General features: G+C 43.8%; 1 protein-coding gene across 1 annotated transcript in view; it reads left to right on the top strand.

The window, feature by feature from the left end:
* DNAJC3 (DnaJ heat shock protein family (Hsp40) member C3) overlaps positions 1–14,805 on the top strand; it is a 68,930-nt gene extending 54,125 nt beyond the window's left edge. Inside the window, exons 10-12 of the mRNA XM_032402745.1 lie at positions 8,509–8,641; positions 9,445–9,593; positions 11,204–14,805. Coding sequence (XP_032258636.1) covers positions 8,509–8,641; positions 9,445–9,593; positions 11,204–11,361 — 440 coding nt within the window. The 3' untranslated portion in view covers positions 11,362–14,805. The remainder of the gene's footprint in view (positions 1–8,508; positions 8,642–9,444; positions 9,594–11,203) is intronic.

Here is a 14,805-nt window from a genome sequence, read left to right as displayed (position 1 = left end):
TTTTAGTTTCGGTAGGTTATATGTTTCTAGGAATTTATTCCTTCTGGGTTGTCCAGTTTGTTTCCATATAGTTTTCCATAATATCCTCTTATAACTGTTTGTATTTTTGTGGTGCTGGTTGTTACTTCTCTCTCATTTGTGGTTTTATTTATTTGCATCCTTTCTCTTTTTTTCTTGATATGTCTGGCTAGAGGTTTATTAATTTTATTGGTTTTTTTTTTTTTTTTTTTTTAAAAAAACCACCCCTTGTTTTTTTTTTTTTTTTTTTTTTTTTTTTTTTTTTTTTTTCAGTTTCTGTATCATTTATTTCTGCTCTAATCTTTATTCCTTACTTCTGCTAATTTCAGGTTTTGTTTGTTCTTTTTCTAGTTCCTTTAGGTGTAAAGTCAGGCTGTTTGAGATTTTTCTTGCTTTTTGAGGTAGGCCTGTGTTGCTATAAACTTCCTTTTAGAACAGCTTTTGCTGTGTGCAAAGGTTTTGAACTGTTGTGTTTTCATTTTCATTTGTTTCCATGTGCTTTTAAATTTCTTCTTTTATTTCCTGGTTGACCCATTCATTGTTTAATTGCATGTTATTTAAGTAGCATGTGGTCTTTCCAGATTTCTTCTTGGGGTTGACTTCTAGTTTCCTAGTGCTGTGATCAGAAGAGATGCCTGGTATGACATCAGCCTTTTTAAAATTTGTTGAGGCTTGTTTTGTGGCCTAATAGTGATCTTTTGTGGGGAGGATATTCCATGTGCACTTGAAAAGAATGTGTATTCTTCTGTTTTAGGATGGAATGTTCTTAATATATCTGTTAAATCCAGGGCGCTGGGGTGGCTCAGTCGGTTAAGTGTCTGCCTTCAGCTCGGGTCATGATCCCAGGGTCCTGGGATCAAGCCCCATGGCGGGCTGTCTGCTCAGCGGGAAGCCTGCTTCTCCCTCTCCGTCTGCCTGCTGCTCCGCCTGCTTGTGTGTTTGTGTTCTCTCTCTGTCAAATAAATAAATAAAATCTTAAAAATATTTATATGTATATTATCTGTTAAATCCATATGTTCCAGTGTGTCATTCAAAGCCACTGTTTCCTTGTTGATTTTCTGTTTAGATGATCTGTATGTTGATGTAAGTGGGGTGTTAAAGTCCTGTACTATTATTGTATTATTATTGATTATGTTTGTTATTAGCTATTGTATGTATTTGGGTGCTCCTGTGTTGGGTGCATAAATATTTACAATTGTATATCTTCTTGCTGGAGTGTTCCCTTTATTATTATATAGTGTCCTTCTTTGTCTCTTGTTACAGTCTTTGAAAGTCTAGTTTGTCAGATACACCTGTTGCTGCTCCAGCTTTCTTTTGACATCCGTTTGCGTGATAAACGTTTTTCTGTCTCCTCACTTTCAATCTGTAGGTGTCTTTAGGTCTAAAATGAGGCTCTTGTAGGCAGCATATAGATTGGTCTTGTTTTTTTTTATCCATTCTGTCACCCTAAGTCTTTTGATTGGAGTGTTTAATCCACTTAAATTCAGTGTAATTATTGATTGATATGTATTTATTGCCATTTTTTTATTTTTAAAATTTTTTATTGTTAGGTTAATCACCATACATTACATCATTAGTTTTTGATGTGGTGTTCCATGATTCATTGTTTGTGCATAACACCCAGTGCTCCATGCAGAACGTGCCCTCCTTAATACCCATCACCAGGCTGGGGCGCCTGGGTGGCTCAGTTGGTTGAGCGACTGCCTTCGGTTCGGGTCACGATCCTGGAGTCCCGGGATCCAGTCCCGCATCGGGCTCCCTGCTCAGCGGGGAGTCTGCTTCTCCCTCTGATCCTCCCCCCTCTCATGCTCTCTCTGTCTCATTCTCTCTCTCAAATAAATAAATAAAATCTTTAAAAAAAAAAAATACCCATCACCAGGCTAACCCATCTTAATTACTTGCTTTGTGGTTGTTTCTGAAGATTTTCTCTGATCCTTTCTTGTCTTTCTCTCATGGCTTGCTGGGTTTTTTTTAAGTGATATATTTGGATTTCTTTCTTTTTATTCTTTATTTATTAGTGGTTTTTGATTTATGGTTATCATTAGGTTTGTGTATAACCTCCTCTGCATATAGCAATCTATATTAAGTTGATGGTCGTTTAAGTTTAAATCCGTTCTTTTCTCCTCCCCACGTTTTAGGTATATGGTGTCATATTTTATATCCTTTTACTTTGTGAGTTCCTTGACTGATTTTTCACAGAAATATTCATTTTTATTGCTTTTGTGTTTCCTCCCTTCATACTGTCGCTTTTGGTCTTTCCACTCAAAGAGTCCCCTTTAATACTTCATGCTGGGCTGGTTTAGTGGTCATGAGCTCTAATTTTTGTTTGTTTGGGAAAGTCTATCTCTCCATCTATACAGGATGATAGCCTTGTTGGATAGAGTATTCTTCGATGCAGATTTTTCCCATTTAGCACTTTGAATATATCATGCCACTCCTTTCTGGCTTGCAAAGGTTTTGCTGAGAAATCCGCTGCTGGCCTTAGGGGCTTTCCTTTGTATGCAGCCATCTTCTTTTGTCTTGCTGCTTTTAATATTTTTTCTTTATCATGTATATTTGCCATTTTAATTACAATGTATCTTGGTGTGGATCTGCTTTTGTTGATTTTGTTGGGGGTTCTCTGTGTCTCCGGATCTGGATGTCTGTTTCCTTCCTCAGATTAGGAATTTTTCAGCTATTATTTCTTCACATAAATTCTCTCTCCCCTTTTCTTTCTTCTTCTGTGACTCCTCTAATGTGAGTGTTACTACCTTTGATGGAGTCACTGAGTTTCCTAAGTCTATTCTTGTTTGCATAATTCTTTTTTTCTCTTTTGTTCAGCTTGATCACTTTCCATTACTCTTCTATAGGCCATTAATTCATTCCTCTCCTTTTTCCAGCCTGCTCTTCTTTCCATCAGGTGTGTTTCTCATTTTGTTTATTGAGCCCTTCCTCTCTGCTATGTTATCTCTCTGCTATGTTATCTCTGTGTTAATTATCTCTCTGCTATGTTATCTCTCTGCTATGTTATCTCTGTGTTAGTTATCTCTCTGCTATGTTCTCTCTCTGCTATGTTATCTCTGTGTTAATTATCTCACTGATGTTCTCTGCTCTTTTCTGAAGTCCAGTGAGTAGCCTTATGATCAGTCATTGCTTTAAATTCTCCATCAGGCCTGTTACTTAGATCTGTCTCACTTAGATCTGTGGCTGTGGCCTGGTCCTCTTCTTTCATAGAGTCTTTTGTCTTCTCATTTGTCTAAGTCTCTGTGCCTGTTTCTGTGTGTTAGGAAAATCAGCCCTGTCTCCTGTTCTTGAGGGTGATGGCTTTATGAAGAAGAGGTGCTGTGGGTCCCTGCCGTGTGCTGTCCCCTGCCCCCCAGGGCCTGGCGCTCCCGGGAGTGTGTCCGGTGTGAGCTCTGCTGTTGTGTCCTGGCCGCTTTGTCCTTCAGGCCGGTAGTCTGCAGAGGCTCTCTTTGCCTGTCGTGGGCAGTGTGTGGTCCCTGGCCTGAAGATGGCGAGTTTTAACCCCATGTGCCCCAGTTGGCTTGTGAAATGTGACCTGTTGCCGTTGGGACCAAGGCCTCGAGGCGCACGACTCCCAGAGGGGGAGATGCGATGCCGGCAGGAGTTTGTGGGGTCTCGGGGAGGCTGCCCACCCTACTGGGACAGAGGCAGGCGTGCCTAGCATGGGTGGTTCTTCTGGACCACGGCGTTGGGGGGACCTGGTATAAGCTTAGGTGGCGAGTGTTGGCGCTGCCGGTTCCTGCCAGGGGCTCTGTACTTCTGCTGAGTCACGGGGCAGGGAGAGGGCGCGGGCCACCAGCGCCTTTGTGCCCCGAGGGGTCTCTCTGGGACACGCTCTGAAATGAGCGAGCAAGCCGCCGGCTCTGTGCCCCAGGCGTCTTCAGCCGGCCCGGCTTGCCCTGCCGGTTCTCTGGGCGCAGCGCCGTGTCGCTCGGTGCTCCCTCGGCGCTCCCTCGGTGCTCCCGGAGCCCGGCACGCTGAGCCCTACAGCCCCAGGCTTCAAGCACCGCTGGTTGGAAGAACTTACACGGTTTGGGCGCTCGCTTTCCCAGCCGATTGTTCTATCAAGCTGCCATTTTCTTCTCTAGGCGCTTTAAACTCTTTATTTCCATTTCATTAGGGCCTTCTTTTTTTCCCATATGCTTCTGCTTCCTGGGCTCCTTCTCATTTCATCTGTGCTTCTGTGATCGATTTGGTCTTCTTTTTGAGTATTGACTACTCACGTTTTTATCTCCTCTTTGTCTCTTTGCTGAGTTCTTATTCTGCTTTGTGAGTACCCTTAAAAGAGGTGATTGGATTTTTAAAAAATTCATGCCATAATGTCTGCTCAGAATTTTCATGTATTTGGCTGTTGTTCTGATGTATGTTCATCAGGTAAGTTTAGGTGCTCTTTTCCTGTTTCAGTTTAAAAATTGGCTTTGAATTGATGCTGTACCATTAAAAAAAAATGATCATAGAATGACTTGACTTATCCTGCCCTATTTGTGGGAAAGTGCCTTGGCTGTGTGTGTGTGCGTGCGTGCGTGTGTAAGGGAGTGCCAGGCCCAGGGCAGCCTTCTGTATTTAACAGTTGCGGTACTCTCTGCTTCACTGTTTCCACAGACATTCTGCCTCCTGCTAAGAGGGCCTTTCTCCACGGCCCTGCCCTCTCTGCTTCTCTGAACCAGACCATGGCCAGGAGGTCATCTGCTGCCAGCCCGGCTGCTTGTCTGCCCACTTCCTTTGCTACACCAAAGGGGTAGATCTTTTGCACTTGAGGGTGAGCCCCTCACCTTCACAGAGCACATGGTTGCTGGGGGTTCCTGAGATGTGCTGCCCAAGGCGATGTGCTCTTCTCTTTGTTCCCCCCTATCTTTTCCCCAGTAAGGCCTCTGCTTTATCTTCACTCTCTGGCTCTGGATTTCATGGTTCTCGTAATATGCAAAGGATAGAGGTTGTCACTCCGGGGTGAGCCCATACACCCAGAAAGTGTATTTTGCTGGCATTTTCTGTGATTTTTTGCCATTGGGCTTTCTCAGTATTTGCTTCCCCCTCTCATTTTGGATTCATGGCTGATACTAGCTCATTTTAGCAGGCCTGGCGCAGTTTGTTTTGCATGATATTCTGGACAAGAAGATGAGTGTTCCGTGGGCGTATTTATATTAGGGTCTGATGTGCTCTTTAAAAGGCTCTCCAAGGCCCTGTACTGAGAACAGACTTTGAGGGGAATAAGGATGGAAGCTGGGAACAGCTGTTCAGGTGTGTTAATGATGGACTGCAGCACAGTGGTAATCAGGGAAATGGTGAGAAGCAGTGCGATTCTGGATCTGTTTTGAAGGGCAGCTGATTGGGGATTTGCTAATGGACTGTGGACTGAAGGAGGCCAGTCATTTGCAGCCATGCACATCTGTCTTTGAAATGCTGCTTCTGCCATGGGGAGCTGCAGGCAGGTTCTCCGTGGGTAGGACTGGTTCACGGGAAGACTTCCCCTGCGGGCCTTGCCATCTTGCCCAGTTGCCAAAGTGAGCAGCTCCTTACCTTACTTATCTGCTGGGGTCCTTTGGTGTATTTAAATTCTGGGTGGAACTGCTTTTCCTTGGTTTGTTCCAGATCTGTTGTGGAGATCTCGAGTGCCCGTGGGCTTGGTTCTGCAGCTCTTCCTGGTCCCAGCAGCTGCATCCGCGGCCCCTCTGCATGCACAGCTGTGATTCAGTCTAGACGCTGGTTCTTGGGCCCCCTGGGGGGGCGGGTGCCGTAGCTGCTTCACACCCAAGGGGAGAGCTTTAGTCATCCACAGACTATCCTGGTGGTTGCCTTTAAGCTGCTCCTGCTAAATGCTAAACTGAGGATCCTTGGCCAAAAAGAATGGCTCCCAATCTGCTAGGGCTTCTACTTGGATACTTAGGTTTATTCATTATTAATAGGATCCCATTTGCTTCCTCTCTTTCAGAAATTTAAGAAAATTTCTGGTCTGCTGTTTTCAGTGCTGCCACAGTTCTATTATTATTATTATTTATTATTTTGTCCTTTCGGTGGGGGAGTGGGGTGGAAGGGAGGCACACTTGTACACTTCCCTTGTTTGCATTGTCCCTTCAGAACTGAGTAGGGGGAATATGGAAGAAAAAGTTTTTCTTAGGTTGAGAGGATAGAAAATGAACTGGCTAATATGTAATAGATTTTTTTTCAGGGCCTTAATGTTTCTGACTTATTCTACTTTTCGTAGATGCTTAATTATGGTATAGGATAAACATAATTGGATGTTATTTACTTTTTCTTTAAAGATGACTCCTTGGACTGTAGAATCTGAGAAAATATAATTAAAAATTATCTATCTAGTTTATGTCTATGGGAAGTTTTAACATCACCCATATTAAGTTTCTAATTAAATTACCTACCTGTAATGATATGAATGTAGGAAACAACCTATAATTTTGTATTTTTTCTGGATTGGGAAAAATGTGTCTACCTTAAATTTTAATAAAAGGGTAGGATATAGAAGACTGCTTTGGGGGAGATACTCTAAACATTTAAGAATGAAAAACATGTTTTAAATGTAGAGTTTGCATAAATAGCAAAATTGCATGTATTGAAACATTTTCCCCTTGTATTACATTCCTTCAAAGTACATTTCCTTACTAGGTTGTGATAATTTAAACCTCACTACTATGATAGTTTTGTGTACTAAATTGGAAAGGTATTTTATGTTGTCACTGTGGGTTGGGTGACTGTAGTAATGCTTCATATTAATATTTAATATTAATGCATTGAGGCAGGAATTAAGAGAAAAGCTTAAAACGTACTCCTCACCACCCCCACCCCCCCGCCTCCTTGGACCAGAGGTAGTGTTGGTTCATTTTTCTCTGTAGTGCAGGTTAATTCAGTCATTCTCCCTTATCTGCAGGGGACACCTTCCCAGACCCCCAGTGGATGCCTGAAACTGCCGATCATATCCAACCCGATACATACTATTTTTTCTTATACATACATACCCATGATTAACTTATAAATTAGGCATAGTAAGAGATTAATAATAGAACAATTACAGTATACTACTGTAATAAAAGTTATGTGAAAGTGGTCTCTCTCAGAATTATCTTATTGTCCTGTATTCATCCTTGTTCTTGTGATGATGGGAAATAAAATGGCTGATGTCTGCGTGATGAGGTAAAGTGAAGGAATGACCTACGCATCATGACATGGCGTTAGGCTGCTAGTGACCTTCCAGCAGTATGCCAGAAGGATCATGGGCCTTCCTGAAGGCCTTCTAGGATTAGCTGTTGCCAAGACGAATCCTCAGACCTGTTGTCCAGAGAGATGTTTTTTCCCACGGTGAAATGCACTTCCCTAAAAACTAGAATTTGAATCCAACAGTTCCTTATTTGAGATGTCTGCTTCTCAAGACCACTCCCAGATTTGGTGATTCAGTAGGAGGACACATGGGACTCGGCACACAGTTGTACCCAGGCTAAGATTTATTCTACTGAAAGGCTACAGTAACATCAGCAAAGGGAAAAGACACATGGCACAAAATCCAGAGAAAAGCAGGTAGAAGATTCCAAGAGTCTTTCTCTTTGAAATCATAGGACAAGCTGTAATTCCTTAAGACGTGCTAGGTGCTGTCTGCTGGGAAGCTTGCTAGAGCACCCGTACCCGGGGCATTCATGAGGGGTTGGTCAGCCAGGCACCTTCTGCCTGCCAGCTCTCAGATTCCCAGAAAGAAAGACGATGTGTAACGTAAACCACATTGTCTGTACAAACACTGAGGCACAGTGAGCCATTCTTACCAGGAAATGGGGGGGAACGCTCCTGAAGGCCGTCTTCTGATCTGCCAGCCAGGACCAACCTTGCCAGGAGGCCTTTCTAAGGGTAACAGTCTCAGGCTTGCTACGTTGACTCTTTTCTACATGACTTAGATATCCTGATGCCTTGTGTTCTAGATAGTATTCTAAAATAAGGCAAAAACTGTAATATGGATTGTTACCAGACTTCCCGTACCAGGACAATGTCATCTGCTTTGATCGATAGCTTAAAAACAGTAGGTTTGTAATAGTTCCTTTTGAAACCCCTAGATGACTTAGACATTCTGATTGCTGATGGTTCTTCTTGCTCCCTTTCTAAGCCTCTGATTCTTCTGAATTGTGGACCTGTAGCTGACCATGCAGATTTTCTTTGCCACGGTTTTATTTTCCTATGTAACGATCAGTTCAGTCGTAGTGATGGAAAGACTGCTTTGTATAAAGTACGGCTATGAAGGTGTGGCGGTGGGAAGGTGGGCGAGTAAAGAGCAGTGAGTTTTATTGAATGGGAGTAAAAAGCTACCTAAATTCAGCCTTCATTAGGCCTTTGGTAAGTTGGCTAACAAAATCATCACCGTCCCTCTTAGGCTCTTAGCAATAATGGCAAAAGAGTGAAGGGGCTGAGATGGTGACTTGAGTATCAATCTTACAGGATAAGTAGAGTTTATAAATTCCAGTTCCTTTAACAGCATTATCTTAAACATTTTGACAGCTATTCAGGATTATGAAACTGCGCAGGAACACAATGAAAATGATCAGCAGATTCGGGAAGGTCTAGAGAAGGCACAGAGGCTATTGAAACAGTCGCAGAAACGAGATTATTATAAAATCTTAGGAGTAAAAAGGTGAGTTATTTAAAATTTACATTGTTATTTTTAATCAACTGTTTTAAAGCTTATCATTGCTCTTTTTTCTTCTCTGATTCGGTTCCTTGCTTTATATAATTTCAGTCCAGGATTAAACCTAAGCATCTTTCACATCGTAACCATAATTTTGTTACAGGTAGATTTCTTTAGACTAGTTCTGCAACGATGGGGGAATAAGTAGTTGGTGACAGAGGGATGACAATGTAGCATGAGTAGGTCCTAGCCCAGATTTTTTGGGAAGGGTAAAGAGGAGTGAGCTTTCTTTTGGTGGGGACAGGAGGGTTTTGGAAAAGCAAACTTCTCTAGTCTGAATTATAAAGTGGCACTTTGAGAATTAACTTACAGGCACTGAGATAGACAAAAGCTGGGTAAATTATACAAGATCCACCTTCCCTGAGCAAGGGAACCATCAGTCTTTCAATCAAAAGTCTGAACCAGAACTAAGGAAGCTAACCAGAAGCAAAACAGGAAGTGTGGTTCAGAGTCAGAGTTAGCTCTTAATGCCAAGAATTGTATCAGGTAGTTTGGAAATCTAGAAAGTTTAAAAATGGGTCTGTGCAGTTTTCTCTTTTAAAAAAAAACTACAAAGATCAAAAGTAATTTCTTCCCATTGAAATTCTGAAGACTGACCAGCTTTAATGATCACCTAGAACCGGACAACATTGGCACGGTTAGGAAAACCAGGCTGCTGATTTGCCAGGGGGATCATAACTGTCTCTGTTTTTGGGGGTGGTATGTCGGGCACTTTTTGACTAATGAGCGTTAATTTTAATACTGCTCAGAAACGCCAAAAAGCAAGAAATCATTAAAGCATACCGAAAACTAGCACTGCAGTGGCACCCAGATAACTTCCAGAATGAAGAAGAAAAGAAAAAAGCGGAGAAAAAGTTCATTGACATAGCAGCTGCTAAAGAAGTTCTCTCTGATCCAGGTATTGTTTGTCTCTCGAAGTGGCTGAGTCAGTGGTTGGTGACTTACTAGCTCTGTTCCCAGTGTTACACGTGGGGGGTGGCCAAGCTGCCCCCCGGAGCTGGGGTCTGCTCCCCAGCCTGGCAGTTCCAGAAGTCCAGTTTCAGGCCTGCCCCTGCCAGACTCGGCCCCCGTGGGCCTGGTGCAGTGGGAAGACCAGCAAACACGGAAGCAGGAAGCCTGGTTCGACTCCTCTCTTCTGCACAAGTGACTAGGGCTTGTTGAGTCTCAGAGTCTCAGCTCTTCCACCTGTGACAGCAAAGCACAACAGTGAGGGGAAGGTTTCAGGTTCCTCCCTCCCCCCCCCCCCCCCCCGCCCCCGCCCAATGATGAACTCTTCATACCAAACTTGTAGGAGCGTGATTAGGAAACCGGGGCACCAGGCTGGAATGTACTAGCCTGGGGCTGCTTATCCTGTGTTCCTCAGGAATCTTGCCCCAAGTCAAATGTTCATTAGATTTTCTGGTTGCTGGAAATGCTTTTATCATATGCTAAAATGGCCTGGAAAATGAGAGAGAAGGCAAGGAAATTAGGTAATAGTGAACAATGTTTAGAGATTTGCAGAGGGAACTGAATATTAAGCTAATAACTACTCCTTCTTTATGTCTTTCCATGTCAGCAGGAGCTAGGACTAGGGCTAGACAAATTCATCAGAAATAGAAGGAAATGACATTTTATGCCCATTTGGCCAATCTTTTTTGAACATCTGCTTCTGCTATGGAGGCGAAGCTTTATGAGCCTCCGTGCTCATTTATGATCCGGCAGGAGAGGTAGAGCTGTGCTTAGGGAGTACAGCAGGATGCTCTGTTCTTCTACTCAGCAGCTGAGGGCCGGCAGCCCCTGGGTCTGTCCTCCGAGCTCGCCCTGTGCACGCGGGAGGGGGGCGGGCACAGAGGCATCAGGAACTGCGGTTGCCATTACTAAGGGTTCTTTTGTGTTCTGTTGCTTTTTCTTAGCCCCTGTTCTTATTTTAAGGATGAAATAGTTCTTTTGGTCTCTGAGGATGTTAGTCTGCTCTCCTGCCCGCCCACCGCCCCCCTGGAAGTGTTCCTCTGTCCCATTTGTTGGCATTAGTCTCGGTCTCATCGGAGACCTTCCTCAGGACCGCTGGGCATGGCAGTGGGGGCGGCCTCCTGAGCTGTACGCCAGGGAACCTTAGTTCTGCTCGGATCTAAGACGGAGACCCAAAAGGTGCTTGGTGTGTTGGCGACGTTGGGACTGCATTGCTGGGGCCAGGATGGTGACATGGCTCTTTGAGTGGGGACTTTTGGAGGTCTCCTCCTCTGCAATTATTTTTTTTCAGAGAAGAATTTCCTTGGGTAGATGCTTGTGAGGTGAGAAGATTCAGGGGGCCTGAATTTCAATGAATTCCCATTGTCAGCCCTGAACGTCAACCCCTTCTCCGTGATGGGTCCCCTCTAGGACCTTTCTCCTGAGACCAAACCTCGGCGCTGGGTGGGAACGGGATGTGTATCAGGCACAACTGTTTGGATAAGAGGAGAGGAAGTGGTCCTTTCCCCCTCCCCGTGCTTAGTGAATACCTGGGTCTTAATTTGCTCGTTTCGTTCCTAGAAATGAGGAAGAAGTTTGATGACGGAGAAGATCCGCTGGATGCAGAGAGCCAACAAGGAGGTGGTGGCAGCCCTTTCCACAGGAGCTGGAACTCATGGCAGGGGTTCAATCCCTTCAGCTCAGGCGGACCTTTTAGATTTAAATTCCACTTCAATTAAACCAGCTGTTTTTCTGCTCTTCTTAAGTTTTTTAAAGATTAAACACAAAGAAACCTTGTTCCGGGATCCTAATGAAAAAAAAATTCAAATCTTTTAGTTTGTCCATGACCAAAGAGTTGTTTTAATAGGAAAAATCGTTCTATCCCTTTTAGACTGGAGGTTGATGGGTGCACGGAGGCAGGGAGGCGAAGACCGGGTCTGTCTCTGACAAAGCAGCCCGTGTAAGTGTTTGCAGGGCCTGGAAGAAGGGTCTGCGGGAGGCGGACCTGCGGCACGGCTCCCGCATGTGCCCGCACTGGAGCCCGCCGAGACTCTTCTTCCTGGCCTTGCAGAGGGCAGCAGTGCCCGCGTGGGTGAGGAGGAGCCAGGAGCCTCATGAGAAGGGGTTGTGTTTTAGGGTTCTTAAAGAGAATATCAACATTGTGAGTTGTACGTTCCTAGGGACACCTCTGCTTCGGTTCTGCTCAGTCCAGCTGCTTGCCAGTACTGTTCAGTTACGGAGCCTCGGCCAGTCCACATGCGTTTCCCTCTCTCTGCTGGCGTGAGCAGAGTCTGGTTGGATGTGAAGCATGTATTTTATGTCTGGTACCTGCCAGAGAACACAGAAGACCACGAAAACATATGGGCCCTTTTGTTTAATAACGTGAAACAAATTAAAAGAGAATATGTAACACAGGTTCAGATAATAGAGCAGTGGTGTCACTTAAAATAAGCTTGAAGTGCAGAATGTAATAATACTTTAAGAACTGAAGTTGTGAGTTATACAGAATTTCCTGTAACAGGACTGCCTGAGAAATGTAAAGTTGCTCAGTTGACAGAGAATGCCATGTTCCCCACTTTTAATAAAGGCAGTGGGGCAGCTTCTCGTCCATCCTGACCGACCCTCTTGAACTGTAGTCCCCCCACCCCCCATGTGGTACTGTCTGAGGCGGGCGTTGGACAGGAGACCTGCCCCTTGACCCGACCCTGATGCCTCTGGAGGTTCTCCTGCCGAGAAAAAAAATACACGTTTACAAATCTAGTCAGCTCTGGCTATATCTCCACCATCGCGATGGCTCTCTTCTTGGGATACCTTCTTACCTTTTAAGAAATGAACTTATTCAGTCTTTGTATATTGGATAATTTTTTCCCTAAAAACTGAGTGTTACTTTAATCAAGAACATTAAATATTTATGGAACTATTGATGCTGCATTTAAACTCTAATTACTTTAGATAAGAATTACTACCTTCATTCTGGAAAGGTTTTTTGTTTTGGCCTCAGAGCATTTTGATGAGTATGGGTCTAATATGTTGTTTTTATGAAATCAGGCATTTTAATTTCAGTGGCGGGAGGTGTCCTGACCATAGCAGCCAAGTGCAGGGCCTTTCCTTCCGCAGTCATCCTGAAACAGACGGGGAGATTTCCTTAAATGGAGGGGCAAAAATCACATAGTTGAGCTGAGCAAAACACCTGTGTGCTTTTTGCATCTATTTAGAAGTCTTTTTCTTACCAATAAACTTAATGCATTTTGAAAATTAGTGAATAGTTCGCAGCTTTCCTTTCGTTTTAAGGTCTCAGAATTCAAGTCAGTGCTGAAAGGATTTCGAAGGGAAATTCAGTTTTGTTTATTCTTTCATCTCAGTAAGCTCATGACTGCATTAGATCAGTGCTGTTTGCCAGTCTGGTTCTTTGGTACGTGAGGTCACTGTGACCGTTTTTTGATCTAGCAATGGCCTCTACCTACTTTTAAAGTAAGAATTTTCACACCGAATCAGACCGAGGAAATAGGAAATCACTTGCCTTTCTGCTCAGAGAAGACGAGAAGTCGCCCCAAGGAGCCGGAGGGAGTCAGGACGGTGGCGGGCTGGCCGGTGGGCGATGCGTCCGGGTGCTGCCCACACGGCTGTTGGCGGGGTTCTGTCCGCACTGGTGGTAACTGTAAGTCCTGTTCCTGAAATTGTACCGTGGGTTCAGTTTAGTCACTGTAACTGAAATGCGCAGCTACTTGCTGGTCTTCAGTGGAGAGAGGAGCGACGGGGCCAAGTGCCAGCGCCACAGAGAGACTCGAGGACAGTGCAGCCTGTGACTGTGAGCCCCGCCTTGACGCGTCGCGGCAGGCCCCCCGCCGACAGAAGCGGCGTCCTCACGCTCCGGAGAGCTCGGGACTGAACGTTTGACTTGTTCGCGGCTTCCTTCTACTTGCCAGTCCCCTGGCTCTTGTTTCGGGGCCTGTAGCTGCCCGGTAACCGTCAGGGCTGTTTCCGGAAAAGTAAAATCACAGGGCTACCTGGCCTTAGCTGTATTAGACTCCGGTCTTAAACTCCTTCCTTCCTTTTTGGTAAGCTCCTGAAATGAAGGAGCCCTTGTCTGTATATTGTGGATATTTTCCACAGCAGCAAGTATTAAACACATCAGCCTATAAACATGAGACGATTCTAAAAAGAATAAATTTATTGCCCATTTTTGAAACTGTGCTTTCTTAGCATGGATAAATGAAAACTTGAAAACGAAAACTAATAGTTTACTACTGTGAATTGGATGGATGTAATGCTAACTTTAAAATATCTTTAGTCAGTATTAAAAATTTATCTTAAATACCAGTATGAAAACAACTTTTTGGGACTCTGATAATGGAATGTAAAAACTCCCCATAGTTGTTTTTTTTTAAGGGAAAAATACTGATAACCAAGTATGAAAAAAGTTAATAGAATCACAATTTGAAATTGGCAGCATTTCCTCTTCATGGTGGAAAATGGAAGATTTCACTTTAAAGGCATGAAATTGGTCAGAAGTTGTGACATTTACTATGGAACAAACGCATAAGATGGCTTACGTTGAAACCGGTTCCTCAGGTTGGGTTAGAGCTGCCTGCCTTCCAGCACAGGGTGCCGGCAACGGGCCCTGCAAAGGCTCTGAGTACCGTGCGTGGTGTGACCTAGAGAAATTCATGCAACTTCATTGAATGTAGTGGACTTTCCCATATTTATAAAGGAAGGAGGAAGGCAAATGCTAATTTGTCAACAAATAATATCCTTATTCTAAATCAGATCATTCCTTTTGTTAGTAGCAGAGTCTGTTCTGCAATTGCAAATGATATTAATAGGTGGGGATTTTTTTTTCATGGATGATCTCATTTGCTGAATGATTTAAGAGAACAGTTAGCCACCGCGTGGCTTTATGTATAGTGACAGGTGTGGCACTCATCCGCGGTGACCTCTTGCCTGCAGCGGAAAGCAGTTGGAGGAGGGAAAACGTGGAGATGTTTGAGAAGTTAAACTACTCCTACTGTAAGGCTATTGCTGGTTCTGAGACAAGACTAATTTAATCCATCTCAATTTAGTGTTTTAATAAAAAAAGAAACTGAAAATTAATTGAAATGGATCTCAGATATGTCTGCAAATATGGGTACTATTTTTATGCCCGTGTATTTTCACATTTAATAAAAATATTTATGGTCAAATCA

Source organism: Phoca vitulina, unplaced genomic scaffold (assembly GCF_004348235.1).
Source record: "Phoca vitulina isolate PV1807 unplaced genomic scaffold, GSC_HSeal_1.0 scaffold5, whole genome shotgun sequence".
Classification (NCBI taxonomy): Eukaryota; Metazoa; Chordata; class Mammalia; order Carnivora; family Phocidae; genus Phoca; species Phoca vitulina.
The sequence above is the reverse complement of the archived record's forward strand: the minus strand, read 5'-3'. Positions and strand labels throughout refer to the sequence as shown.